At 55.5% G+C, this 27,649-nt stretch overlaps 1 protein-coding gene across 6 annotated transcripts; it reads right to left on the bottom strand.

Annotated features, from left to right (window-relative positions):
* Positions 1 to 7,628: 7,628 nt before the first annotated feature.
* ABHD6 (abhydrolase domain containing 6, acylglycerol lipase) lies at positions 7,629 to 26,824 on the bottom strand. Of its 6 annotated transcripts, none has more exons than XM_041118720.1 (10): positions 26,632 to 26,824; positions 19,412 to 19,476; positions 17,560 to 17,707; positions 13,907 to 14,063; positions 13,380 to 13,493; positions 13,031 to 13,163; positions 11,575 to 11,732; positions 10,886 to 10,940; positions 10,299 to 10,399; positions 7,629 to 9,554 (listed from the first exon to the last, which is right to left on the bottom strand). In XM_041118720.1, exons 3-10 carry the CDS (start codon positions 17,676 to 17,678, stop codon positions 9,378 to 9,380), a joined length of 1,014 nt encoding a protein of 337 aa, XP_040974654.1. In that variant the 5' UTR covers positions 17,679 to 17,707; positions 19,412 to 19,476; positions 26,632 to 26,824; the 3' UTR covers positions 7,629 to 9,377. The 6 variants fall into 6 exon arrangements, with proteins under 6 accessions (XP_040974654.1, XP_029899798.1, XP_029899800.1 ...); XM_030043938.2 differs by having other exon boundaries at positions 17,560 to 17,703; XM_030043940.2 differs by lacking the exon at positions 26,632 to 26,824 and adding an exon at positions 23,216 to 23,342.
* Between the last annotated feature and the right edge of the window lie 825 nt (positions 26,825 to 27,649).

The raw sequence follows: 27,649 nt of genomic DNA, 5'->3' as shown, positions 1-27,649 counted from the left end.
TGCCTGGACATGCCACCTGCCAGCCCTTGGTGGCCTTTCACATGCCAGCCTCCCTCGGTCAGCAGGGCGAGACGTCAGCCTCCCTCTACCCCTGCCTGGCACAGGATCGCACCCGGGAAAGCTGGAGCCGACCCTGAGCTGCTCTTTTGGCAGGCGCCTCGCTTGCTCAATTAAAGGCAAACCCACCGAGAACAGTGTCCCAGGGCTGGGGTGAAGTCAAGTGACAAGTCTTCGGTTTCTAGTAAGCCCAGCGCGAGGGCATGGTCACCTCGTTCCTGGGGGCCACGAGGGTGAGCTAAAATAACAGCCTGAAAAAGCAGAGGGGATTTTTTGCAGGCGGCTGCTCCCTGCCTCATCTGATCCACTGCTCCCACCCCAACCCTGGACACCTCTCATGACCTGACTGCCTTTTGCTGGTGGTGTACCACTGGCACGGGGTGGGGAGGAGGCTGGAGGCTGTGGGAGGAGAGCACTCCTTCCCTGCAGCACCCACCCAAAAGCAAGAGGCCAAGGGGAGCACCTGCCCCATCCCACAGCCACCCCCCCCCAAGCCATGCACGGGCTGCTCTCAGCAGCTGGTGTTTATGCCATCAGCTCTCGGCGTCCAGCACACCGAGACGGGGAGAGGACTGCCCTGCACCCCACTGCCGACCGAGCGCCCCAGCCCAGGGATGGCACGTGTGCCAATGGTACCACGAGCAGCGGTGCTTCGTCCGGCAAGGACCAGGGCACCAGTGAGCACCAGATGCTCGCCAGCATTAGTAGCCTCTCCAAGGTTTGCTTTTCTAAATGCTGCCCATACCCTGACGCCCCCTGAACCACAGACGGCACGTGTCAGCCGCACACCTCATGCTCTGGCCCCTGCCCTGGTTTTTGCAAATTTTCCCTGCCTTTCTCCCCCATGCATCACGGGCAGCTTTGCCTCTGGAAGCCCGACGCCGCGGGCAGCCAGCTCTCCTGCAGCCTGGCCACCCTGCACCCCCGTGCCTGCTCTGGGAACCACAAGCAGAAATGCAGCAAGGCCAGAGGCACACGCAGCCAAAATGCCTGAAATCAAGTAAATACGGGTCTTGCTAGAAGACGCTGGTTAGAGTAAGCAGCTCTGCACCTTACTCCCGGCCCCAGCTGCACCCCAGGATCAACCAGAAGAGGACCAAGCTGGAACTAGGGAGTAGGAAAGTGGCAAAGCATCAGGTTTCGGAGCAGAGAGGAGCTCACATCTCAGGCCTGCCTGGCCAGGAGCCCAAAGCCCCATGGGCAGAGCTCACCTGGGGTCCTGGACACAAGTGGGATGAGCTCAGCTGTCCTTTGCCCCCGGCACAAGGTCTGGGGTAGGGGTGTCGGTACCGAAAGCCCAGGACCCCCCGCACAGGCAGGGGATGGATGAGCGGGCTCATACCCCAAGCTGAACTATTACATAAGGGCAGGAACACGTGTGGGCTGCTAGGTGAAACCATAAATAACATTTGTGCCAGAATCCCAGCTCTAGAGCCAGTGGGACCGGGGAGCTGTGCCCATGGGAAGCTGGGGCTGGGCAGGTGAGGGCTGCTGGGGTGGGCACGGGGAGCCCCCAGGGCAGGACATGGCACTTCAGGGAAGACTAGGCAAGGTTCATGCTCCCTCTCAGCCTGTGCTATTTAAATCCCTAGCTTGTGAAAGCAAGACCTGAAACAAGCAAATAAATATTAGCTGGAAACACAAAAGCCCTGACAAATCTCCCAAAAATTCTCTACGTGGGCTGCATGGCGGTTGCACAACAGGAAGAGGCTGTTGATCCCATTTGCTCTGTGCGGGTGCCGTGCGAGCCGCTTGCTCGGGCTTCAAACGTAGCTAAACCCAGAGTCAGGCAGTGAGACAGATAATATTTCCAGGTAGCCTGTGGCCGGGTGCATCTCCTACTAACCAAATCCAAGACAGCAGCCCTCAAGGATTGTGGGGAGATTTACAGGAGCCCTCCTGGCCACAGGGCTCTGGTTGCGTGGATGGGAAATGCTGGCAGGGGAGCGGGTGCTGAAGAGAGAGAAGAGGATGCTGCACAGGCTCTCCTGAGCTGTGTGGGATGGGAGGCCTGACATCGCTTTTCCAGGGGTGCAGGGGGTTTGATCCCACATGCATTGCCCCCATCTCCTCCAGCCCCCCCCGGGGAATGGGGCGCACGCTCTGTCACTGCTCCCAGCAGTGGTGCTCTGGCTCAGCACCCGTTAGTTTTCTCGTTTCACACCCTTCACTTCATCCGCCCCGAGCCAGAGCTCAGAAACAGCCTTTATGAGCTGGTGACAGCATCCCCAGGAGCACACAGGGTTTGCTTGCAGGCCAAATCAAGGCTTTTGCAAAACAAGTTAATGATTTAACTCCTTTCAGGGGTGGCTTGCCCTTAAACTTGAAAGTCTGGACATCTTATGGAAGGAGAGAATTTGACCTCGAGAGCACCCAGCTCCGAACACGAGACAGGAACGCTGGGCTTTGCCCCCGGACGGGTGACACATGGGTCGGGGATGTGTGGAGCACCCAGCTCCCGCAGGCAGCGCTGCCAGACCCTGCCCGGGCACCAGCCCAGAGCAAGGAGCAGGACCCCAGTGGGGTGCTGGGCTGTACTGGGCGCAGGTTGGAGTGGGGTGCAGCATCAGGACTACCCTCTGCTCCCCCCAGGGGGCTGCAGCATCTCCCCACGCTGGTCGCTTGCTGCCACCTGGTGCCACCTCGCCACAAGTGCTGGGGACCTGGGGTGCTGAAAGTGGGGAGGCCCGTGGGGGAAAAGGCAAAGCGCCCGCGGGGTCCCCATCCTCGACACCCGTGGCCCCAAGCAGTCCCACTTGTCCTCCGAAGGACAACCTTCCCCTGGTTCTCCAAACAGGCCGGTGACCTCTCTCCTGCCTACGGGGTCAAAGCCAGGACTCCAAATATTTCCCAACCTCCCGGACACCACCGAGAGTTATTTCCCCTAAGGCAGGTGGCTGTTCCAGGCATGGAATCTGGAAGTGGCCTCCACGGTGTCCCAGAACAGCTTGGGAACGGGAATGCAAAGCACCTAGAAACCAGCAGGGTGGTAGATAACAGGAATTATACACTATTGCAAAAGAACATTGGTTTGGAGTAATGTGAAACTGGCCCCCAAGGCAAAGAGAGAGCAGTAGGGACTATATTTCTTTAGTTGAGTTTTTGTCAAACAAGACTGTGTCATTCCCACTGGAAAAATAAGGAAACTCAAGATTAACTCAACCTGCAAGGTGGCTGCAAAACACGTGGCAAAATTATTTTCACCTGTTACCAGTGGTTCCCTGCAGAAGTGGAAGGAGACACACTGTTTTCCACAGCTCCATCAGTAGCACACTAATTGATCTGGAGGACAGGGTGCTTAATGAATACACAGCTGAGACTGCCCCAAGGGGGTGGGCTGGAGAGCTGGAGTGGGAAAGGGATGATCTTGGCAAATAAAATAAAAGGGGGGAGAAAGAAAGGAGTATGTCATTCTAGAAAGACCAATGCAGGATTCTGCTCTCAGGTATGAATAATCAGTGTGCAAAGGCAGGCTAGAGAGCAAGATTCCAGGAAAGGGTGACTCACAGGCTGAGCAACACCACTGGGGGGGGGCTCTTACTGTTACTATTTATTTATTTTAAAACCAAACTGACTGAGATGTTTGCTCTTAACACACTCATGAAGCAAGACACCCACTGTTTGAATCCAGCAAAGTCTGAGCCCAGAGTTTATGCCCAGCTCCCTGCATTACCCCTCCAGGTACAGGAGGAGCAGCTGGCAGAGCCTGCAGGATTTTATCCTGGACACAGCAAGTCTGCAAACATGCAAGAGGGTGCTGCAGGGAGTTATGAACACATTCCTAGCATCCAGCGGGGATAGAAGTAATAAGCTTAAATTTCAGTAGAGATTCAGGCTATTCGTTAGGACGCCCTGTGAGCCTGGCAGCTCCCAGAGAGCTGTAGTGGGATCTCTAAGACGAGTGGGGTCATTCAGAGCTGATGCAGGAGTCAATCTAGGGAGGGCCTGGGTGATCTCCCAAGGTTTCTCCCAGCCCTACATTACTACTACTATCCCATGAAATGGCTGTGGAGCAGCACAGGCTACTCCTTCAGGGCACAGGCACAGACTCTGACCTGGTGCCTGAGCTCTCCTGGGCTTCCCCAACACTTGGGTGCCAAAGGCAGAGGCTAAGGCAAACGTGTGCGAAGCCTCCCCTGCAGCTGTATTTGCCTGTGCCTTGCAAGGACTTTATGTTATCCACCTGAGGAATGCAGGTCATCTGCACTGAGGTGGTCCAGAGCCCGGGCCAAGGGAGTGCCCTGCAAAACCAGGGGAAGCACAAATCCCCATGCTGTTACTGGGAACCTGCCAGCTCACCCAGTGCTCCTGTCCAGCTTTTCCCAGAAAGCAAGAATACAAATAAAATCAATAGAGCAGCACACCAGGGCTGTGCATGGCTCCTGCTCTCCAGAGCAAAACAGAGGTTTCTGGGAAAGAGTGGGGTTCAGAAAGCGGTGTAATGCCACCGTCTCTGCTGGGCACCCAGCTTCAGGCAACAGCAAAAGCCCTTGTCAGAGCACCCTGTTCACAGCTGTTTGCTGGGCATTTAGGAAAAAAAAAAAACCAAAGAAAAAAAAAAAGGCAGTGACCCTGTTGAGATGGCTGAAGATAAATTTTTTCTGTAAGAAAAGAAAATCAAGGCTTGCTCTCCGTGCCTCAAGCTGCGGGCAGGAGGCAGCAGGCAGGCAGCGCTGTCGGGCAGGGAATGGCAGGGAGAAGCCACCCGGTACCAGCGGCCCATCAGGTGTTCAGTGAATAATCCCAAACCGCCCCCAAGAGGCTGGTGTTCGGAAAAGGGCCTCCCAGACAGAAAATCAACCAAACCTACAAACTAACCACCCCCCCCCCCCCCGTATATATTTTCCTTGCATTCGCCATAAGTCTCAGCTGGAGGGTCCAGGCAGGGGACCCTCGCCACATTGTGGGGCAGTCGCAGGCGTAACGGGGAACGGATGTCTCCGCTGTGCCGCGGCGTGCGGGGACACGGGTGGGGGGACAGCGGTGCCCCCTCCCACGGTGGGTGAGAGGGGCCAAGCCCCAGAGCGCTCCCCTCCAGGCTTCCGTGGGAAAAACACGGTTTGTGTCCAAGAGGATTGTGAAACGCATTGAGTCAGAGGAAGGTTCAGCCGGGTAAGAGGCTCCTGGGGTGAGGGACACCCACAGCAGCACGCAAACCACGGTACCAGGCACCCCGAGCATCACCCCAGCTGTCAGAGGATGCTCTGTACAGGTCTGCATGGGTGAACACCCCCCCACAAGGCAGCAGATACTGTTATTCTCCTTCATTGGGAAAATGGGAAAAAGGTACTTCTCCACTGCAGACAAACATCTGACTGCAGCTGTATGGAGCAGGACCCAGCCCAGGTTTCCCTGTGTGCCCACATTTTGAGAGCACATTTTCCCCTTCAGCAGCAGCTGGGCACTTACCAAGTGCCCAGGAGCAGCTGCCACCAGCTTTGTCCCTCCTGCTCCCACCGACAGCCCGGGAGTGGGTCCATGGGCACCACCATAGACCTGGACGCTCAGCAGCACAACAGCTTGCTTGGAGGCATCGTTATGTTTATTAGCAATCCAGCCCTATTGTGTTTTGCAACCTCTTTTCGGGATACAGTGGATCAGCCTTGGCAAGGCCCATAACAACCAAGAGCTGACTCCTTACTTAGCTTTTATACGAGCCTCTACCTCCCTGAGCCTTGCCACCCAGCCCAGATCTGGTTTATTCACATTACAAGGAAAGCAACACCGGGCAACAAACCAAAAGGCACACTCCTCCCTCCCACCATGCCAGGGTGCCCAGGCTCACCACGACTGGGATCCAATGGTTTCCTTGTAGTTCCCCCAGCTCTGCCCACAGGACACCCAAACCCACCGGGAGGAGCGGGACCCTCTGCCCCTTCCTGAGCCCCACGCACAGCCCGGGAACGCAGCCTTACCTGCGGGGTGGCTGGGACTCACTGCCAAGGCAGAGAAACTGAAAACACGGGAGCAGCCCTCGCACAGCATAGGGCTTTTCTGGCTCCCAGCAGGAAATGAGGGTTAGCAGGAATAGCGACCAGTGTTATCAGATGTGCTTTCAGGTGTGTTTCCAGGTGCAGGCAGCTTCCCTCCCTGCCTCTCGTCAGTGGGCTCAGCTGCTGCTACGGGGCCAGCCTGGGCACGGGCACCCGCACCCGCACCCGCACCCTTGACTGCGCAGCTGGAGCGAGCTGTGGGTCAGCACCCAGACTCCCCCCCTCCAAAACAGACCTGGGGATTTTTATTACTGAACCATGAGAGGCTGCAATGTGTGATGCAGACGCCCGAACTGCCCAAACCCCCGCCTGCAGGCGAGAGGCTCCCTCCCACCCCCTGCGCTGCAGTAATTAATAGGTCTGTTGCAGCCACCATCACCTCGACCCATGCGTTACTGTAGCAGTGGGGCCGGGGTGCCATGGCAGGGCCCAGGCAGAGGAACAAGGGGCCAGGAGGATGGTCCCCAGCCCTCCCTGCAGCTCCTCGGTCAAACAAAGCAGCTGCCGGGCCTCGGCAGCCTCCTGGGGAAAGGAGAAATGCAAATACTTTTGCCTGGATATTGATGTAACGCTATTCCTAGCACACTGTATGAATTCAGTTAAGACTTGTAATTACAGCTGAAATTGGTATTTAACACACTTTCAAGAGTTTTAAGAGGAATCTTGGTGCTTAAAACCTAACTCCTCTGCCCCTTGAGGTTTTATTATGCTTTTGAGTGTTTAGGGCCACCTCCTCTTAATAAAAAGAAAAAAGCAAAATTCATGTTGTCTTTGAAGAGATGATACTTGAGCCTTCCTGGTCTTCACCATCTCTGTTGACATTATCCGATATTCCTCGAGGCAAAACCTGCACCTCCCAGAAACGTGGGGTGGAAAGAAGCAGCAGAGCAAGACCCCTGTGCCATGCTGTCGTGGTTTAACCCCAGTCGGCAACCAAGCACCACGCAGCCGCCCACTCACCTCCCTCACAGTGGGATGGGGGAGAGAATCAGAAAAGTAAAAGTGAAAAAACTCATGAGTTGAGATAAAGACAGCTTAATAGGGAAAGCAAAAGCCATGCACGCAAGCAAAGCAAAACAAAGAATTCATTCAGCACTTCCCGTGGGCAGGCAGGTGTTCAGCCATCTCCAGGAAAGCAGGGCTCCATCAGGCGTAGCGGTTACTTGTACTTGGGAAGACACAGGCCAACACTATGAATGTGTGTCCCCCCCTTCCTTCTTCTTCCCCCAGCTTTAAATGCTGAGCATGACATCGTATGGTCTGGAATATCCCTCGGGTCAGTTTGGGTTAGCTGTCCCAGTGTGTCCCCTCCCAACTCCTTGTGCCCCCCCAGCCTACTCACTGGTGGGGTGGTGAGAGAAGCAGAAAAGGCCTTGACCCTGGGTAAGCGCTGCTCAGCGGTAATGAAAACATCTCTGCATTATCAACACTGTTTTCAGCACAAATCCAAAATGTAGCCCCATGCTAGCTACTATGAAGAAAATTAACTCTATCCCAGCCAAAACCACCACACATGCATCATCCCACTCCACAGTCCCCTTTCACCTCAAAGGAAAAAATAATCATTGCACAGCAGACTCCTTAAATCACTAGATTTTAATAGCCATATAAATCCTTTGCGTACAGCAATCTGTGGCATATGAGAAACCATATAGATACCCAACAACTTTTTCTGGCTTTTACCACATAAAACTATCAGCAATTTTTTTTTTTTTTTAAATCAACTCCTGTAGTAGAAACAATAAACAAGCAATTAACAGCAAATTTCTAATTTTCTAAAAGAACAATGTTTCTTCTCTTAAAAAGAGCAGAGAAGCTGACGGGGAGTTCCAGATATACGTACAGATTGGGGTACCTCACAAAGACGGTGAGAAGATGGCTGTCAGCACCGCAAGTGTAGTGTGCATACCCGGTCTGCGCGGGGGCTCTGGCAGCACCCGGTGTCGACACCCGAGGAAGGAGGGCTGGGGTGTCCGAGGGGTGACGGCCGCCTGCTGCTTCGCCTCGCAGAGGACCACGCGCCACCTTGCCCTCCGGCGGCCCTTGGTCCTGCCCGAGACTAGGACCAGCCCTCTCCCCTTGAACACGCGGCGAGGGACTGCACCCAGGGAGGTGCAGGATGCGTCCCCGTGCTTCGCCTTGCAGGCTGCAAAGCGTAGCTTGTCTGCATTACCCGTTTCTATCTATAATTTCACTTGGCCAGGAGTTACAAACCATCAAGAAGAAGCACAAGCACACCATACGTTTCCACGCCACCGCCCAGCGCCTCGCAGGAGAGCTGTCCCCCTCCTCGCCACCCAGCAAGCCCAGGAGCCCGCACACCCACGCTATTCGCAGACACAGCCCGCTCCCACTCCTCACGCCTGGTTTCGGTGACGTCGGCATTCACAGAATTCACAGAATTCATTAAGAAAATCGTTATTTACATCAACGTGTTCAGCAGCATACGTGGTAGAAGAGCTGAGACAAGAGTTCACCCGAGTTTGCTGACTCGCACCCTGCCCACAGGTTTATTGCTGACTTGGGCTTGGGGACCAAATTGCCCCGGGGGGTTTCCATCCCTCTGGTTTGCACAACAGTGGCAAAGCTGCTGTCTGCACCCCAAGTTTTCACTCGCCATGTTCACCCGCAGGGGGAACCATCCCCCGGGCAAGGCAGGCTGTGCATGGATGCCGTACCCTGGGCAATGTTAAGGCATTACATATACACAAGAGCTGTTGGGGGATTTAAAAAAACCCACTCAAAGTGTAAACATTTTTGCACATACAGTCATTGGACTTCCACGCATGAAGTTTTCTGGTGTTTTCTGCGTAAATCACGAGTTAAGGAGCTACACAAAGAGCACTCGAGCAGACGCCTGGAGCACTGGGGTTCTCTTACAGCACGGCAGCATGCAACGCAACAGACTCTAAGTAGTAGAAATATCGTAAGTCTCAGTCCAGGACGCTTCCTCCTTCCTACGTTTCTTATACAGTTTAGGTAAATGTCATTACAACTACGTGCCGGTAACTCGGGTAAGATGGGTGGCTGCATAAGGAGCTTCAGCACACTGCATGGCTAGCGCTTGGTGATTTCGGCTCATTCCTACTTTATCTCTAAGTAGAAAAGGGAGAGATTCTGCTTCCGTTCCTGTATCTATGGAGGTTGCTCAATGACCCCTAGGTCGCTGTGCCGGCGGTGCTATAGGTTTAGGTATCAGTGATTCTGCCTTCCTCAGGGACTTTGGCACATTCACCCCGATTCATACAAGATCCCTGAGAACTTATCAAAGCTGCAGTACTTTACAATTTAAAAGACCCGGCGTGGGTGCTCGGCTCCCCGCCACGCTCATGCCTGCTTCTTGTTGCTGTCCATGCTGTGCAGCAGCGCCAGGAACTCCAGGATGAGGTTGGCCGTCTTGCGGGGCCGCTCCACCACCACCGAGTGCCCGCAGTTCTCCAGGATGTACACGTGGCAGTCCGGGATAGCGCTCGCTAAAACACTGGCGCCAGAAACGTCCAGGACCTGGATGGCAGGGGAAAAAATAGTCATTCCCACGGGCAGGGCTAGGTTTTGCTGGACACCATAGAAACCCCGTTGCAGCTGCCTTTGCAAGTCCAAGCGAGATGCTGAGCAGGGATGCGGACACGGTCCTTGTGATGCCAGCCCCATCATGCAGTACCCATGCCTGGGGACGGGACCGGGAGGCTGCACGGTGCCGGTCTCAGCACGTGGCAGGGAATTCTCTTGGATGCTTTTTGGCTGCCGCCTCAGTGCAAAGGGGTCATTACAAGCAAATGCTTGCACCCTTGCATTTACAGAGCGCTTTGCGTGCCTGCAGCTTGCCTCCTCCCCCTCTCACTCCTCCCTGTGTAACCAGCCCTACGAAGCCCCACGCCTTGCCTCACCTCGCCGCCTGCCCACGAACAGCACATCTCTTCCCAGTTGCCAGGACAACTCTCTTTGCTGGCACTTTATTCCTCTCCCCAGCCCACGCCTGCTGCGGCGCTGGCACCTGCCCCCCGCCTGCCCCCTCGCCCTCCCCAGCCCCAGCTCTGCCCTCTCCTCCCTCCGGTCCCACGCTGGCTTTCTGCCCGTCACCCCGCCGAGCCCCCGTGTCCAAACCCACTGGGGATGGGGACACACGTGTGCCAGCTCGACGCAGAGCAGCACACAGCCTGGCAGCATAGCCCACGCCATGCTCCCACGGGTGGACACGGGCAGAGATGGAGACGCGGTCCCACGGGGGAGGCGGAGGAGGCTGCGTACCTGGTCCTGCTTTCCCCAGATGACCTGCGTCGGTGCTTTGATCTTGCTCATGTTCTCATGGAGAGAGTGCCTGGACTTTTCATCCGCGATTTCTAAAAACACTAGTGGGGGCAAGAGGAGAGTCAGTCCTACAAGGGGGATGCTTTGCCTTCCCTTCTCACTGTGGTCCCCGCGGGCCAGCCCTGCCAGCATCCCCTCGGTGGGAAACCCAGGCGGGGGTGATGGAGAGAGCCCCGATGGGCTGTCCTGGCAAAGGCTGAGTCCTGCACCGCCACCAAGCCCTTCTGCAGAGAGACCCTCTTCCGAGCCCATCTCCTCGTAGGTATTAGTACTAATTAACCCAGCTGGCAGGACGAGGGTAAAGCAGCAACCCCATCGCCCGTGGGGGTGGCAGTGGGTTGCTACCAGTGACCAAGGCGCATCCCCAAATCTGTTAATGACACTGCCCCCTCCCACCCTCAGCAAGGCAGCAGGGGGGTGCAGGGGACAGATGGCAGCAGGGGACACGGGCAGGTGACAGCACCGTCCCCATGCCCTGGGGGTCCGGCTGGAAATCCTGGTGAGGGGGGCTGCCGCCACACACTTACGTTTCCGGTAAAAATCATTGTGTGGGATGCGAACGTCGACGAGGCCCTGGAGGATCTGCAGGGAGAGCAGAGGAGAGCTGCTGGGGGGGGACCCGTGCCCCGCACATGGCTGAGCGCGCCCGAGAGCGCCCATGAGCATGGCAGGCAGCTGGGATCGCGGCCCCACCACCCCGACAGTCTTGGCGTTACCATACTTTTTGTTTTCTTACCCTCCGATCTACTCACCCCAGACTTCCTAAGGAAAACCAGCTTAATGGCCAGTCCCTCCCCAAGTTCCTCTCGCCTGACAATGAGGTGATTAACATTTCCATTGCTTTTGCTTAAAAAGCAGCAAACAATTCCCCTCCAGGCCGGACAACAGCTGCCTTAGTTATTTAATTCTTCCTGCCAGCCATATTTACTAAAAAGCCCTTCGACATCCCAGCCTGCTGCCAAAGGCGTCGCTGGAGGAGGAATTTCAGCGGGCGCTGCGAGAGGGCGGTGGGAAAAGCGAGTTTGAAGGGAAAGTGCTGGAAAGGTGCTGGGAGCGGGGCTGGGGGTGTCCCGCCTGGTTGATGGGGGGATGGCAGCACTAGCTCTGCTCCTGGCATCGCCTCGGCTGCCACCGTGCAGGCTCAGGGAGAAGCAAACCTGTCCCCTGCTCTCCAACCCCCCTTTCCCAGCTGCTGTAGCCAGCCCGGGCTCCTCACCTGCTGTGGCACCTTGAAGCGAACGTAGGAGCAAAGCTTCAGCATATCCGCCATCTCCTCGGGCGTCGAGGGAATTAAAGGGATCCTGTCGATGCATTTGGACTCTTGCAGCTCCCGAAGCTGCTTAATGAACTTGCTGTCGGTGGTACTTGGCAGGCCTGGGTCAAACGAGAAGGGGGACACAAGCTAAAACCCGGATGAGACCCCAACAGCCCCAGGAACAGAGCATCACTGTAGTGACCTGCATCATCCCTGCCTCTGGCCTGCCACTTGCTCTATCATTAAAAAAATAAAATTAAAATAGAGGGGGAGAATTAAATCTGTACATACAGCAACCTTAATATGTACCCAGAGGTACCCCAGGCTCCCTCCTGCTCCAGGACACCACCGAGCCCTGCGGGCTGATGCAACACGAGGTGTATTCCCTGTAGACAGGCAGGAATACTTCGGCAAAAACTATATGGTATATATAGTGTCTATTTTTATGTGGATGGTGGATGCAAATACTAATGCCCATGCCCAGCCTGCTACAGCAAAGGGATAGACAGAAAATTTCAGAAGCCCCGTCCACATGCACCACTGCGGGGAAGAATCCCCCAGCAGCTTAACCCCAAACCTCTCTGCAGCCCCCACACAGAGGTTGCACATCCAGAAACCCTGGAGAGTTGGCCAGCACCTCTCCCAGGGAGGAGGGGAGCCTTGTCACACCCAGCGCCTGGGAGCTTGGTAACCTTGTGCTTTGCTTCATTAATTACCTGGGAGCCGCTTTCCTTGCATGGGAGAGGGAAAGAGCTGCTGTAACAACCGGGATGCAGCAAAGCCCTCCCTGGCAGAGAAGCTCCCTGCCAAACCCCCCATGTCTCCTGCGGCATGTCCTGCCCAGCCTCTCCCGAGCCCCCCACCGGCCGAGGGGACAGTGGGGATGGAGGAGTGGTGCACGGGCATGGGGACACCCCGCTGACCTGCACCCAGCCCCAAAATGGTCTTCCATCTTGGAGCACCCAAACGTGGGAGGAGTGAGCTCGCCGGCTCCCAGAGCCCCAGCCCTCTGGCACGCCGGGGGTCTCAAGCAGTCAGACTGGGGAGACTTTTCCCATTGCTGCCTGGGTTCCCCCTCCAGACTGAGAGGCTACGGACATGCCATATAAAACGGCTGCCACCCCAAGGGGAAACACATTTTCCTCCAGAGCAGGAATTGTCCCATTTACTCTAGTCCCAGCTCTAACCATGGCATAGCGGGGCAGACTCCAAAGCCCCAGGGAAGAGCAGTCAGGACAAGACTGTGATTTGCTCCCGTGTCCTGCAGGCTCGCCCTGCTAGAAATTTTCAGACCATACATACAAATTCTTTCAAAATGTTTTGCACTAAAAGCCTATTGTGCCTCCAGCGCTGCTCTGGGCTTTTGCACTGGCTCCTGCTTGCCCTCTCCCCATCTCACCTCCCCTGCATTGCCCACCTGCAGGACAGATAAGGGTCAGGCTGCAAATGTCTTCTGGATACTGAGCAGCATAGACGCCGGCAACGTTTCCGCCCATGGAAGTCCCAACCAGATGAAAGGGCCTTCTGTTCAGCTTGATGCACTCCACGAACTGGCAGGGGAGCAGAAGGAGCATTGTTAGCGGGGACGAAGCAACGGCATGGGGTCATTAGAGAAATTCAGCTCAAAAGCTTGAGGTCGATGGCTCTGGCTGCCTGGGAAGGGAGGGAGCGGGGCCACACGAGGCAGGGCTCACGGAGCTTAGCATCCCTCATGTCCCCACATCCCTGCATCCCTCTGCAAAGGCGACGCAACGCCGGGGCATTACCTGGTGTATTCTTTTAGCTTGCCCACTAATGGAGTAATCGTCCAAGGCGGAGCGCGTTGTGCCTTCATGCCCGGGCATGTCAACACACACCAAGTGCAGGTTCTTCGGCAGGAACTGCAGAAACAAACCAGGGGTGGTTACGGTGCAGGGGAACCGCTGCAAAGCTCAGGGATGGAAACTGGTGACCACGGGTGGGACCAGGTAGGCTCCTCCTGGCAGCCCCTGGTTACTCATGCACCAGAATAAGTCAGCTCACATCCTACCAAGGATGACATGACGAGAAACCACGGGCAAGACTCGCTTCCCATGGAGAAGGCAGGTATGTATTGCTCTTGCCCTGCAGCTCGGCATGTCATAGGGATGAAAGGGATCCAACAAGCAATGAGCACAGAGCTAAGGAGGGTGTTTCTAGCATGTTACAGTGATCATCACATCCCATGCATGCAACCGTTGCGTCCCCACACCACCTTCAAGCCCAGGACTGTTGACTCTCACTAAGTAGCAATATGATAGAAATTGAGTCCCACCTTGACTATAGACAGCCACATGTCTTTGTGGGCTGAGAACCCATGTAACATCAGGATGGATGGTCGGTATCCAGGTCTCCCTCTATAGGAATAACAAAACTGATAGTCATCGTAGTTTGCATATCTAACCTGCATACCCAAGGCTCGGCGCCAGTACCTGGAAACAAGGAGAAAACACCACCAGTGAGCGAGGCAAGACTGGGGCCCAGTGGTAATATAAGCCAGGTGACAAGTCCAAACTCAGCTGCGGTTTGCTAGTTTGCTAAGGCCAATTAGGTTGGGCTCACGTCAGTGTTGTCATGGCCCTAACTGGGACTAATTCTGAGCATCTGGTCCCTGGACCAGACCCTATGCTTACATGTGATCCCTTACAGGTGTAGTACCAGCCGCTGGCTATTCATGGCTGTGCTGCAGATGGCTTGTGGAGACACTCTGTTTGTCAAAAACTTCAAAAAATACCCGAAATAATTAATTTGCACAGATCCCTCAAGGCAATGGAAATGGGCCAAAATAACAAACCTAAAACTGAAAACACCCAAAGGTTGGTATGAGGAGAGAGGCTCAAGAAAGCAAGGCAGAACACACACGACAAGGCAGCATGCAGGATGGGCAGGCCAAGGGAGGCACTTTTTCCAGGTGGGTAAGATGCATCTGTCACGAGTTTATTGGGGCGCACCCTTGCAGCCATGGGACAACATCACACCACATTGGATCCCAGCCAAAACAACCATGTCGCCCAGGAGCACCACAGAAATCCATTCCCCATATATGAACTAGATGAGCCTTAAAAATTTATTTGTACGTACACAAAGGATCGGGGGGGGGCCACCCTTACACAGGGTCAAACACCCCAGAAGATACCAGGCTAAGCCCAGGGAAACCTGGGTTATTCCTCTGAAAGCAGAGGCAGACAGCTCCTGCCAGCGCATGCTTGGAGCCTGCTCAAGGAGGATGCAGTGAAACTGCTGGCCAGAGGGGACCTGGGCAGAGATTATCGGTGACACTTTGGACACATGATGTGTACATGCAGTCCAAGACGGAGGAGGAGGAGGCTCACTTCCTCTGCATTTCCCCTGTGCTCAGACGTAACCCTCGTCAGGATAATTACCAGGCTACTCCTGAGGGCCAAGATACGGGCAAATACTTTTATAAGTGATATCAGAATTTATTTGAGACACAAGAGCAAGGTCACCAACACTGCTGGGCTGTCCTAGCTCTCTGCCCACACAAAGCTTATGCATAGTGCAATCCTCTTTTAGCATAATCCCTTTTTAGAGGGAGTTAGTGGAATTTAAGCAGCATCTCGGCTCTGTGCTGGTCCTACAAGGGGAGGTGAATTTCTCCCTGAATAAGTGTCTTAAGAGTCCTCGCCTCAAAGGCACTGGTGTAAACTACCGATGGGCAAGATGATAACATTTTTAGCAACTGATCCTGATGGATCAATTCAGCAGAAGGCAAAATAATCTGTGCAAAGCTGAACTGATCCCTCGCGAGGTGTTAACGCGCTTAGTGGCAGTGGCTAAACTGATTAACCCCTGGCGGCAGAGCAGGCAGAGCAGGCAGGCTCTGGGGCTGGGGTCAGCGGGGCAGCCCTGGACGTCACACCCGGCGGGGAGATGCGTTAGCGGCAGCGGTGGGAGTGAGGCCGTCGGCGACGGGGGCCCGGCGTGACCCTTGGCCGCGCCAGCTGAGGACACGCAGACCGGCACCGAGGAGGAGGAGGGGGGAAGCGAGTGGTGGGAGAAGGGAGAAGCGTCCCCCGGGACCTCCCGGGGACCTCCCAGGAGCGGTGCCGCAAAGCTGGAGCCGCACGGGGATGAACCGGCCAGACAGCATGGCACGCTGCCTGCCCCCTCTCCTGCCTCTGCCGATGGGGAAGCGCAACGATTTTGTCCCAAAAAAGAGCCGACTCAGAAAGAAGCAAACAGGAAAGGAAGAGTAAAGGGCAAACCCACTCTTCTCACCCACTATCCCTAAGAAAAGAGGTGGCCGTGAAACAGAGCATTGCGGTTATTCCTGCAAGATGCCAGTGCTGCCAGAAATGCTGGAGGAGAGAGGACGGAGGCACTTACCCTCCAAAAGAAAACAGCCCTGCTGATCTCTGCTCACATGCTCCCTCCCTCAGCCGAACACAGCCTGACCTACCCACGGTGCATTTTTACTCAGCCCCTAACTTGCAACCCCAAAGGACGAGGCAGCAGGGTCTTTTTTATCTCCCTCAACCAGGCTCCTCAAAGCTCCCGGCATCAGCCCCTTGTGCCTCCTTTGCCCCGTTCTGCCACCCCTGCCTGTGGCCCTCCAAAGGCTTCGCCCCGACCACACTCGCTCTGCTCTGGTGCGGTCGCATTTCTCCAGCAATCCTCCTCTGAACCTGAGCCCATCAGGGTCCTCCCTGGCTTCCACCAGCCACTCGTATGTCCAAAGGAAAAAAACCCCTTTGACTGACAAACCCGGTACGGTCTGGACCTGCCCCGGGCAGCAGCCCAGACGTCCCTGGGGCAGGAGGCTGTCCCACCGCCTGCTCTCCTTTGCAGAGCAACATTTGGCCTCTCAGGTCCTCATGCAATGCACAACGGGAAGAAATTCTCCCCTGTGTCGATCCAGTCGCTGGAGTTTTCATCCCATTCTCCCTCCTCTCTCAGCCCCCAGATGCTGTGATTAAAAGGTTGCTAATAAACGTGCTGTTAGAAACGGGCTTCATCACGCTGCTGCATCTGAGTGCCGGGGTGGGCTAACGTCCTCCTCTCACAGGAGGTCAGTGATTTGGAAACACCCCGTGAGCAAAACTGCAGGAGCCACCATCTGCCGGCAGCACGTGAGGGCAGCCTGCCGTGCCGCCTGCTGCTGCCTGCACCGGGCGATGAGATGCTGCCCCAGCTTCTGAAAGGAGCATTATTCCAGTTTTCCCCTGCAACAAACCCAGACGGGAAAGCTAGCAGCGTGCTTATCACTGATTTCCAGGGACAGCCAAGGACTGAAGGATGTAGCACCTGCCTCCTGGTATCAGAAAGCACGAGATGCAAGGGGGTAAGGAAAAGCATCGCTCCATCTTCTCCGATGCTCCAGCCCAGAAGAGAGGGAGAGAATGAGAAAAGCCTCCTTTGTAGCTACTAGCGAGAGAAAAGTCCCTGCCTGCCGAGCAGGCTGTTAGCCGGGAGGGAGTGCGTGAGCCCGGGGAGCTGCGGCAGAGCCGAGGACACCCACATTGACGGCTGCGTTGGTAAGGGGGGAGCTCACCAGCCTGTGGGGCTGCCAGGCTGGGGGACAGGCAGCAACGGTGATGCTTTTCTCAGTTGCAGTCCTGTCCTTGGGGGAAACAACCCAGAAACATTCGGAGACATCCTGCAGCCCAGCTGAGGCTGCCCTGACAGACTTAAGCCCCAGCAACAAAAAAACAGTAAGAAAATGCCGTTTTCTTCTCCCAGAGATGCTTAAAGCTACACACAGCCAGCATGCCTGTGGAAAACCCCACCTCACCTGCTCCTGTTGCCGTCACGGGCAGGAACACCCACCTCTGTCTGTGCCACCTTGCTGCCTGTGGGCTCTTTGTGCTTTTCTGTGTGTGCCAGGGCGCAGGGACCTGATGGGGACCATCACCATCAGGTAATTCCACCCCTGCGCTAAAATGAGAGCAGCTGGGCTAATGAACTCACCAGTAGTAGATGCGGATGAGCGCTGAGGGCCAGAGGAGGAAGGAGGCCACGAAGGCCAGGATGGGGATGGCCAGCGTGCCGCCGGCGATGACAAACATGTTCAGCACATCCAGGTCCATGCTGCTCTTCACCGCCTAGCCTCACCTGCCCACATTTAGGGAAGGATCAGAGGTTAAACACCAGAAACAATGACAAGTCGACAGTAAATGAGATCTCTGCTGCCAGGGGGAGAGGAAAGCAGCTCTGCGAGAGGCAAAGGATACTGCTCAGGAGCACGGCAAAGTCTCTTCCAGTTTTAAAACTCGATTATTTCTTCTGGCTCCTTAATGGAGCTAATTATTCCAATGTTATCCTCTCAGGAGAGCACATCTCAAACGGGCAACGAGCCTCCTTAACAGGCACAGCCCACCTCCAGGGTGACGGGGTGCAACGTGGCCCCTGGGACACTTTGCAGACCGGGGAAGCACAGCCCCGCTCCGTTGGGTGCAGGCAGCCTTTCCACCCCGATGGGTGCAGGCAGGGCTGCCTTAACGCAGGCTCCACGTTGCTTTTCGGAGGCAGGCGTCCAGCTCCGGCTCCCCTCCCCCTGCCCAATCCCAAATCCCCAGCACACAACCACTGACCTAGAATTGATGGCTTGAGCCCAGCTCTCATTACTGCTCCACACAGGCACCAACTAATCAAGGGAGCAGAGCTTAGTAATGGGCTCGGGAACTGAAGGAAACAACCTGGCAGGGCGCTCTTTGGCGACCAGCCCTTATCTGAGACAAATTCATCCTCTCCCCCACGTCCTCGCTCTTGCCCCACGGGGTGTTTTGCACTTGCTGTCGATCACAGGTCCCCATCCCGGCTCCCGAGCATCCTTCGGACAAATCTCAGGGGCGGCGGGCAGAGGACACAAGGTGCAAGGTCGAGCTCTCACGCAACGCCATGCTCGTCCCTGAACTCGCCCCACCACAGGCAGCTGGGATATATTTTTCTCATTAAGAGATTAAACCCTGTCGCACACGCATCTCCTCTAATTCCCCCTGCTAACCAACATACGTCTCGCCCTTTCCTCGGCACTAGCTCTTTTGTCACACATCTATAAAACGAAACATCCTCAATGCCTGCTCTCCCACCAGCCATCCCCCCCCCATCACCACCACCACATTTGTCCGTGCCAGGACAGGCAGATTTATTTCTGCTTCCTGCAAGACTCACGGCAGTATGTGGTATGTTGTATATTATGGCATGAAGCAGGAACAGAATCGCCGCGGTCACATTCTCTCCCCCTCCAATGCTGTCACACTGGATCACATCAAACCCCCACATTACACACGACCAAGAAAAACAGTTTATAGAACCTCTGAAGCAACAGTCAGGTTTGCCCTCTTCCCCCAGGGAAAACAGGAAAAACTGAAATTTGAGGAATACTGTATGTATTTCCACCAGGCACCTCCTTAACAAAGCTAAACCTCATTTCCTTCTTCAAGCCTCAACAACACGCCGTTATTCATTTAATTAACATTTTGTAGAAAGATCTTTGATCTCTGCACGGCTTGTTCGTAGATAAACAATTTGTGCAACAGATAAACGTTTTATGTGAGAGCAGGGCTGCACTGGAGCCCACCTGAGAGCACTTGCTGCCTTTCGCTATGTCACTAAAACAGAGAAGAAATTAAGCACAGAAAATCACCATCATTCTCACTGGCGACCCGTAACAAGAGCAGGTTGCAGCTAGGAGAAAGCACGGGAAAAGCGCGGGGCGGTGGGAGCCCCTGTGCTCCCCAGCGCGGGGTCACCACCTCCGCCTCCACCGCCCTCAGAAAGCAAAACAAGAAGGAGAAAGCCTTTAAAAAGCCCAGCTTACTTTGCAGAGATCCCCTCCTCCTCTCGGCACAGGTCCCGCTCGCTGTGAGTAGCGTGTGTAGGCGTCTGAAAACACCGTCAGAAGAGGAAAAAAAAAGGTTAAAATCGCACTCCTGCTTTATCTCCTCCTTTCAGACTCGGTAGCCGGGCAAGATGGTGAGTTTGGGGTATTTAAGCCACCAGCTTCCCTTCAAGACACCTCATCTTCACCATCTGACCAACCTTTCCCCTGTTTATGAAAATATGGTCTTTTGTACAATAAAGCCAAACAAGGGCACTTGTTCCAAGTAGGAGCAAAGTGCAAGCTGCCATCTGAGATGAAGCAAAAGCTGGCGCAGCACGGCGGGGAGAGCCAACGCCAGCAGCCCCCGCCACGGCAGGGCTGCGCAGCACCCAGCGAAACGGGGCGCATGGTTGCGCTTCGGGTGATTACAGCTATTAGAACAAAGCCAGCTAAGCTGCTTCCCATCCCCTTCCTCTTCGTCTTAAATGTAATTTTCTAAGCGCTCTCAGTGCCAACCCCCCCGAGCCTTCCCTACGCGAGTCGGGCTGAAGCGTAGCACAGCCGCAGGAAATTACTTGAGAGGCAGGAAAACGCTGGCCTGAACTCGCCGGCAGCTTTTGGCTGTGGAAATTCAAGCTGGAGGCGCAGCGGGAGCACCGGAGAGCCCCCCCCCCCCCCGCCCTGAGCGCTGGGGACTGCTTCGAGCCAGAAAATCCGCGAGAGATCCCCCCTGCCACGGCTGCGGGGCCAGGGGCACCCTGGGGTTCCCACTCCCATCGTGGCGGAACGTTTCGGCAGGGCCACGGCAGCCGCCGCTCACCACGTGAGCCCTGGCGCCCAATGCCGGCCACGCGCACCCAGCAAACCTCGCTCGGGGCCCCCGCCGGCCACGGGTGCTCGGGGGGGGGGGAGGATGCTCGGGGAGCCCCGCGGCGCAGCCGAGCCTCCTTCTGCGTGGCCAGAGCGTCGCCATCGATTTCCGTGGCTACCTCCGATGGAGGCGGTGGGGAGGACGATGCCGGCAGGCCCAGCTCCACGGTTGGAGGCAGCCATTATCACCCTGGTCCTGAGCACCCCCAGCCCCATAAAGCCACCCCTGCCCCCAGCAGCGCTGCAGGGACACCGGCTCCCGAAAGCCACGCTGGAGCACCCCCGGTGCCACCACCCCCCCCGCAGTGGTGCTTTGCTCAGGGGATGATCACCCTCCCTGCTGCACCGGTACCAGGGACAGGAATGGGCAGCATCACCCCAGGCACCGGCACAGTCCTTTGCTACCAGCTAGAGAGACATTGTGGGCTTAAAAATAAAAGCGAGCCCCCTGGTAACAGCTGTAAGTCTTCCGACCACAGCTCATTCATCACTTTGAGGCGCCCTGTGGCCAAGAGTCACAGCAAATGGTCCCAAGCATTGCCACTGCTTCTTGGAAGGGTCTCCAAGTACCTCATAAATTAACTCGCAAACATCAATTAGACAAGTCTGATAAATGCCGTGTGATTATGGTGGCTATAAGGCCAAGCGGGCTGTGCACCCGGCAGGGTACGGGATGCCAAACCAGGAGCACCGGTTCCCACACCGGCAGCTGAGCCACAGGCACTGACCACCGCGGCCCCTGCATCCCACCTGGGAGGACGCCCCAAACAAGCCACCCCAGGTAACGGGACGGACCCAGGACAGGTGCTAAGGGGAGGCTCCACGTCTCCACTTGTCTCCTATTTTCCTCCCTGTGTTGAATTCAGGCAGGGGACTCATCATCACCTGCAAACAGAGGGGCCAAGAGGCAGGAGCAGGCTGTGGGTTGCTACAGAGGACAGCATGTTGACAACAGTCCCCAGGGCTACCGGCCAAAGCGACAACAAATTACTGTGAGCAAGGTTTGAATCCTCATCAGTATTTTTTTCTCTTTCAAGCTTGGTGGGTCACACCAGGGAGGCTGGAGAAGACCCAACGGTGCAACTCAGGTGTATATATCAATTTTTTCCAAGCCCCGTGTAAGATGCAGCAGCAGCAGCACACTCCAGTGTGTGAGATCAAAAAACTGCATTTAGCTCAAAAAAAAAAAAAAAAAAAGCAATCCCAGAAACGTGAAAGCAGCTGGGATTGTTACCCAGGGAGACAGGAGGCTCTTCACCAGGATCAGCATCTCTCGCAGAACCGACGGGGCGAGAGCTGGGATGGGGGTGCCTGGGGGGGGGCACGTAGAGGGGCTGCGGCACAACAGCCTTCACAAGGCAGAGGGGCTCGGCTGGGAAGGGGAAAGCAGCAGCTAACGCACTGGGCAGCCCCGTGCAAAGCCCGAGAGGGTTTTCACAACACAGGAATCACACGTGTGCGCTCACTGACCAGACGTGCCAAAATTCAAGCACAAAGGTTGTATTGGGCTGTACTCATCGGGACTGGGCTGCAAAACTAGGGCTACTGCCCTATACTCAGTGTTTCACTCACCGCTCCCCGTGCCCAGAGCAGCCCATGGCTGAAAAGACAATAGATTTAAAACCTCCGAATAGCTGAAAGCTAAGTGGCACATTTAGGCATACTTTAATTTTTTTTGAAGAACTGAAGAAGAAGAAACATCAACCAATTTTAAGATCCCACTGCAGAAACAGGGGGCTTTGACAGGCCTCAGCGGCTGAGATGGGGCCCCCAGAAACCCTGACTCACACCACTGACCGTGTAAGAAGAAAAACCTGAAACACGCAAGTAAGCCATTTCTCTTGGAAACCGCCTCCCCCTTGGCATCCTCAACAGCCAGAAAAATAATACTGACCATAAACAATGACATAACTAATATTACGATTCCTCAGTGGTACATTTTGCGGCATGATCTTTTAGATGCCAGTCACACTGAAATTATAATTTAAGATCTATTAATATTTGAAAGATCTCTGTCCATCAGCCAGCCAGCTCTTGGTCTTAATCCAGCCTCTGGAGGGCTGGGAATAGGAAACGTGCCCTTTCACCTTCATTTATTTATAGAAGGCAGAAATGAGATCATTATTTCTGCAGCGCTGTTGCACGAAACATGCATCTCTGGCCCATTTGTATCTGTGCAACACGGCTCTTAAACATGAGCCAGAGAGTCCCGGCTGGCCCCCAGCCCCACTGCTGCACCCCAGGCTGGGAACACGCAGGGACGAGCCGCCGGTGTCACTGCCAGGAGCCTGGGGACAAGGTGGCTGAAAAGCACGACCGGAGCAGGCCGTGCTGCCAGCCAGGCGCTGATTTAGAAAATCATAACGTGCCAGACCTCCTTCCGGACCCCGTCGCCACCCCCGTCCCGCCGCACATGCACGCAGCGGAGGATGCACGGCACAACTGATGTCACGAGTGTGCCCGGACTCAGTCCTCTCCTGGGGGGGGGGCTAGGAAAGAGTTGGGGAGGGATGGGGTAGGGGTACCGGGGGCCACCTCCAGGTCCCCTCTCCCACCACACAGACACCCCCCCCCCCCTCCCAAAAGCATCCTCCTCCGGGAAAATGACGGCATCCTCCAACGAGCAGCGGCCGAGATGCAACGCCGCTCTCCTCCCCTTCATGCCCCGTTTTCTGATTATTTTCGGGGGGGGATTTTAAGGCAAATTAATTAAATCTTTTTTTAAAAAAATCTATTTTTTTTAAATTATTTCTTGCATTTTGGCTTTGCTCGGGGACTCGGGGGGGGGGGGGACGGGGACCGGGGGAGGGAGGGGGGGGCCCGGACGCCGTTCCGGCGTCCGGGCCCCCCCTCCCTCCCCCGGTCCCCGTCCCCCCCCCCCCCCGGGTCCCGCTCCCATCAGTCCCGCATCCCCCCCCCCCCGCCTCTCACCGTGCCGATCCGAACCGTGCCGGGCCTCAATGGCAGCGCTGAGCGGCGAAAACACGTCGGCTCCGTTGCGCCCTCCCTCCGCCCCGGTGCCGGTTGTTGCCGGTTGCGGCTCCGCGGGGGCGCAGCGCAGCGCGGCGGCGAGGCGGGGATGCGGCGGGGCCGTGCGCGGTGCGGAGGGAGAGGGGAGAAGGGGGGGGGGGCTGGGAGGGCGGGATGTGGAAGGCGGGGGTGTGTAAAAGGGAGAGACAAGGGTGGTTACACCAGGGGTTACACCAGGGATGCGACACAGCTGCCACAGAGATACAAAGGGGAACGCGGGGCTGGACCCCCCCCCCCCGACGGAGAGCGGCACAGCCCCCTTGCATGAGGCCTGGGAGCAAGTTTGGGGGCGCGGGGGGGGGGGGGGGGGGGGGGGGATATCTGTCCCTTCCCCAGGTCCCGGGATGGGGCTGTGATCAGGGAGCGCAGAGTTCTGCCGCATTTGCCACGGAAAGGGCACAAAGGTTGAAATCAGAGCATCCCACTGCTGCTTTTACACCCGAAATAGGATTTCTAAGCCTTAGGTTACCAGGCTGTTCCCTGCCCTCTCTTCCCAACAGATCACACCGTTTGCTCTCAAGAGCTGCATTTCAACCTGCGTTTAAAATCTGCTCTGATTTTTCTTAAAACTGCCACCCAAATCCTTTTCCTATAAGCAAATTTACTTTCATTCCCTCCGGGTAGCATATCAGCTTGGTATGCACCTTTAAGATATGCCCAAAAAGATGAGAAAACTTAATTGGAAATGAGATCAGCTCCTGAGTAAATGCAAGCAAACTGGGTCAAATCCTCGCTGCATCTGTGCTTTGATAAAGGATGTCCTTTTGGTCTGGCAGGCTGGGAGAGCCGAGAGAAGAACTGGTGTAAAGGGCTTTCCAGGTCAGAGTTTACTACAATAACCAAAAGCTTTCGATAACGTGAGCTGTTTGAAGAGATTTATAACTGAAATCAAGGTTTTTAGGTGGCCCAGTGAAGGCTAGGCACAGCTTCGTGCAGCTTTTTGGGGGGTTTGTTTGAAAAGCTTCCCAGCCAAGCTAGGCTAAGCAAAGATGAGCTTCCACTAAGGTGACCTAAGCAGACACAGGAGGTATTTTACAAGCCTTTAAACATTGTTTGCAGTCGTATTTGTTTGTTCAACTTTCTCATGCACGGCCCCAGTCTCCTGCAGGACACGTGCAGGGCAGGGCTGACTCATGCCAGGGATGGATTACCCAGCGGGTGATTATTCCAGGCCACCTGGTGGGAACGCCCCTGGAAATAGTCATAGCGAGCGATGACTCTTAAAATAGAGAAGGTGAAGCAGAGACCTGCAGTGGTTTTATGTTGAAACACAGCGTGAGCCAACCAGGGAACCAACTCTCGCAATCTCAGTGTGCAGCCACGGGGAAGAGTCGTCAAGTGTTTCCTTTGGTGGCAATGGGGAAAGGAGGGATTTTCAGGGCTCTCCTGAGCCAGCCACTGCTGGGACGAGGCCACGGCTTCAGCAGGTCACGGCCCCGGCAAGGCGGCCGGCAGCACCGTGATGACTTTGTGCAGGCGCCAAGGCTGCTCCTCCGTCCCAGCACACTGGAGGAGACCTTGGGCTCTCGGGGTGGCATGGGGGACCCTGGGGGAGCACAGGGCACAGCTGGGCTCCCTGTCCCTGCGGAGAGCTTCCCGGGCTTGAGGGGAAGCCCCAGCAGCTCCCTGGGCACCTCCTTGAGGGCCCTGCAAAGCCATGTTTGGGGTGGCTGCGGCACGGCAAGCTCAAATTAAAGGCCAGCGCCTGCACTGACCTGCCTCGCGCGTTTCACGTCTCCTCTCGGCCCACAGACGCAACTCATCACGCAGCTGCAGCAGCAGGCACAGACCGAGTCACCCCCACATCACCCCCCCAGGCTGCCGGCCTTTTGGAGCCCAGTGCCAGCTATCCTGGCCCTCAGCTGAAAATTCCTCATTCCTAATGCCAGCGTCAGGAGCCAGGCTTCCCAGCGGCACAGGAGCACAGCTTTAATGCTGTGAGCAGGGCAGAGGATGACTTATGATCCAGTTAGAAACAAAATATCTTTCTAAATCAGAGTAGCCATAGGAAAAAAATTAAAATTAAAAATAATCAAAAATCAGCTGTCCTATGTCCCCAGAAACGAGGCAGCGAGACTTGCACAGAAACTGTCTTGTTTTCCATAGAAAGGTGGAAGCTCTGGTTGGATTCAGGCCAGGGTAGCTGTGGGGAACTGAAGCTTCTACCTCACCAAGCTGAGGAGCGGCGTTGCTCCATCAGATGAAAGGCTTCCATGTTACTTTCCACTGCTGGGTGATGAATTCCCAGGGAGCGTGGCGGGATTGTTTGTAACCATAACAAGTGACAGCATGCCGCTTTGGTGAAGTGAATCATCTTCCCAGGGTGACTCGTCCCCATCTATTTCCACTCACGTAGTGTTGGCCCTGCGGCACAATGCCATGAGCAATCCCCAGGGGACCGTGGGCACGGGAGAGCGCCGGGGTAGGCAGATGCCCCACGAACCCGGCATGGCCCCACAGCCCACCCGTGGGACCCGCTGTTGAGGAACGCCTCGCCATGCCCTAAGCAGAGAGCAACTTTAATGACATACAGCTGCCAAAATCACCCCCCAGGGCAGGGGGTAAGATCTCGGCTCACCCCGGTTTGCAAACAGCAGCTCTCAGTGAGCACAGGAGTAAGTAACACCTCCGGGCACTGCTCTGTGCTCTGGGCAGCCGCCCTGCCGCTCTTCAGTGGCTTCGTTGCACAACCTGGGACAAATGCAGGAACAAATGCTCCTGACTTTTAAAATGTTATAAAGCAAGACCTACTTGCCTGTTAACAGCTTTAAATAATACCTTCTTAACTCTGTTCAAAGTTAATGCATATATTACACACATTTTAATTACATCTTTAACTGCTAACAATAAGGGTGTACTTATTGTCACAAAAACCTCCTTATTTGGTAGCTGCAATATCTTTATGGAGAGGCAACTTCAAAGCCTTGTCTAATCACCATACGTCAAAGCCTTTATTTCAGATTATGGCGTGCTCTCCTATGTCTCAGCTAAGTGGCCTCGTTCAAGAAACTGAAAATATGATGAGGCATTTTTCCTTGAACTGCTTTAGCGGGCAGGCTTTCACACTTTGAACCACTACTTGAACAATACTGACGTATTAAGCTGAAAAAGAAAACCCTATCAGAGTCCTGTACCAGCAAAGGAATTATGCCCTGACAGTAATTTATCAAGTGGAACATGTACCTTCCAGAATTACAAATAAAGATTAAGTATCCAAGAAGACCCTATTGATTCAAAACATACCACGTATCTTGCACACCACATATTTTTACCCTCAATTATACTGAATTTCCAGAGGGTCACACTGGGACACTTACTGACATTAGGCTGACACTGAAGCCACTTCCCAGATGACCATATTCGGTCTGCAGCCCAACTGTGAACTTCAGCAATACAAAATAGCCCGAGTGCTTTGCTACTTATTAACTTGTAATTCCAGGAGACCGCGATGAAATATTCTGCCTGATGGTTGTGATAAGGTCACCGAGAGCCCAAAGTTTATTTCGTTTGCCCAAAGGAACCTACTTTTATGGTAATGTTGGTGACTTCGGGGCTGGCCCTTCCTGCTCCTCCCACAGACCTCGCCTCGTCACGGCGGATGTTGACAGAGTTGCAATTTGGGTAAAAATGATAAAAATTAAGAAACACCCAACACCTTAAAGCCTGGCATGTGGGAAGGGGAGCGCGCGGGCCCCTCGTCCGGAAAACAGAGCTGTGGTGGCACCTGGGGAGCCCCAGCCTGGAGGTGCCGGTCCCCACGCCGCCCCTGCACACCCCAACTCTACCCTCTGCCCATGCCTCCAGTGCTTCCGCGGAGCCGCGTGCTCGCCTTTGGAGGGACAGACTTATGGGGGTGCTGAAGGGGGCAGCAGGGACACCCTGATGGGCCGGGGCTTGGGCAGGCCGGGCCAGCCTCCCGTGCTCTTTGCAGAAGGCGCACAGCAGCGCCGGCGTCCCCAAGCAGTGCTAAGCCCCCAACCGGCACACAGACACCACATTTTCCCACAGGAGGAGAAATACATTTTCAGCATTATTTTCAGGTGCCGAGCAAAGCCCCGGGGCGACCTCGTGCCCCACAGGTGCTCCCCCCACGGGGCACCCCGTGAGTCATGCTGCCCTTCAAGCCCAGAATAGGCTTCCTCTGGCAGAGCAGAAGGGGATGTGGGCTTACCCGCAGGATCCTCTCTGTCCATCTCTGCCAGCAAAAACAAAGCCGTGGGGCTGCGGCCAAAAGGAAGCGGCTGCGCCCGAGCGGAGAGGAGGAACCTCTACGTTGCTGCCAGACCCTCACAACCCCGCTGTCCCATGGGGACCCTAAGCGGGCGTACAACATGG

Source organism: Aquila chrysaetos, chromosome 20 (genome assembly GCF_900496995.4).
Source record: "Aquila chrysaetos chrysaetos chromosome 20, bAquChr1.4, whole genome shotgun sequence".
Lineage (NCBI taxonomy): Eukaryota > Metazoa > Chordata > Aves > Accipitriformes > Accipitridae > Aquila > Aquila chrysaetos.
Note: the sequence above shows the minus strand (reverse complement) of the source record. Positions and strands in the feature narration are given on the sequence as shown.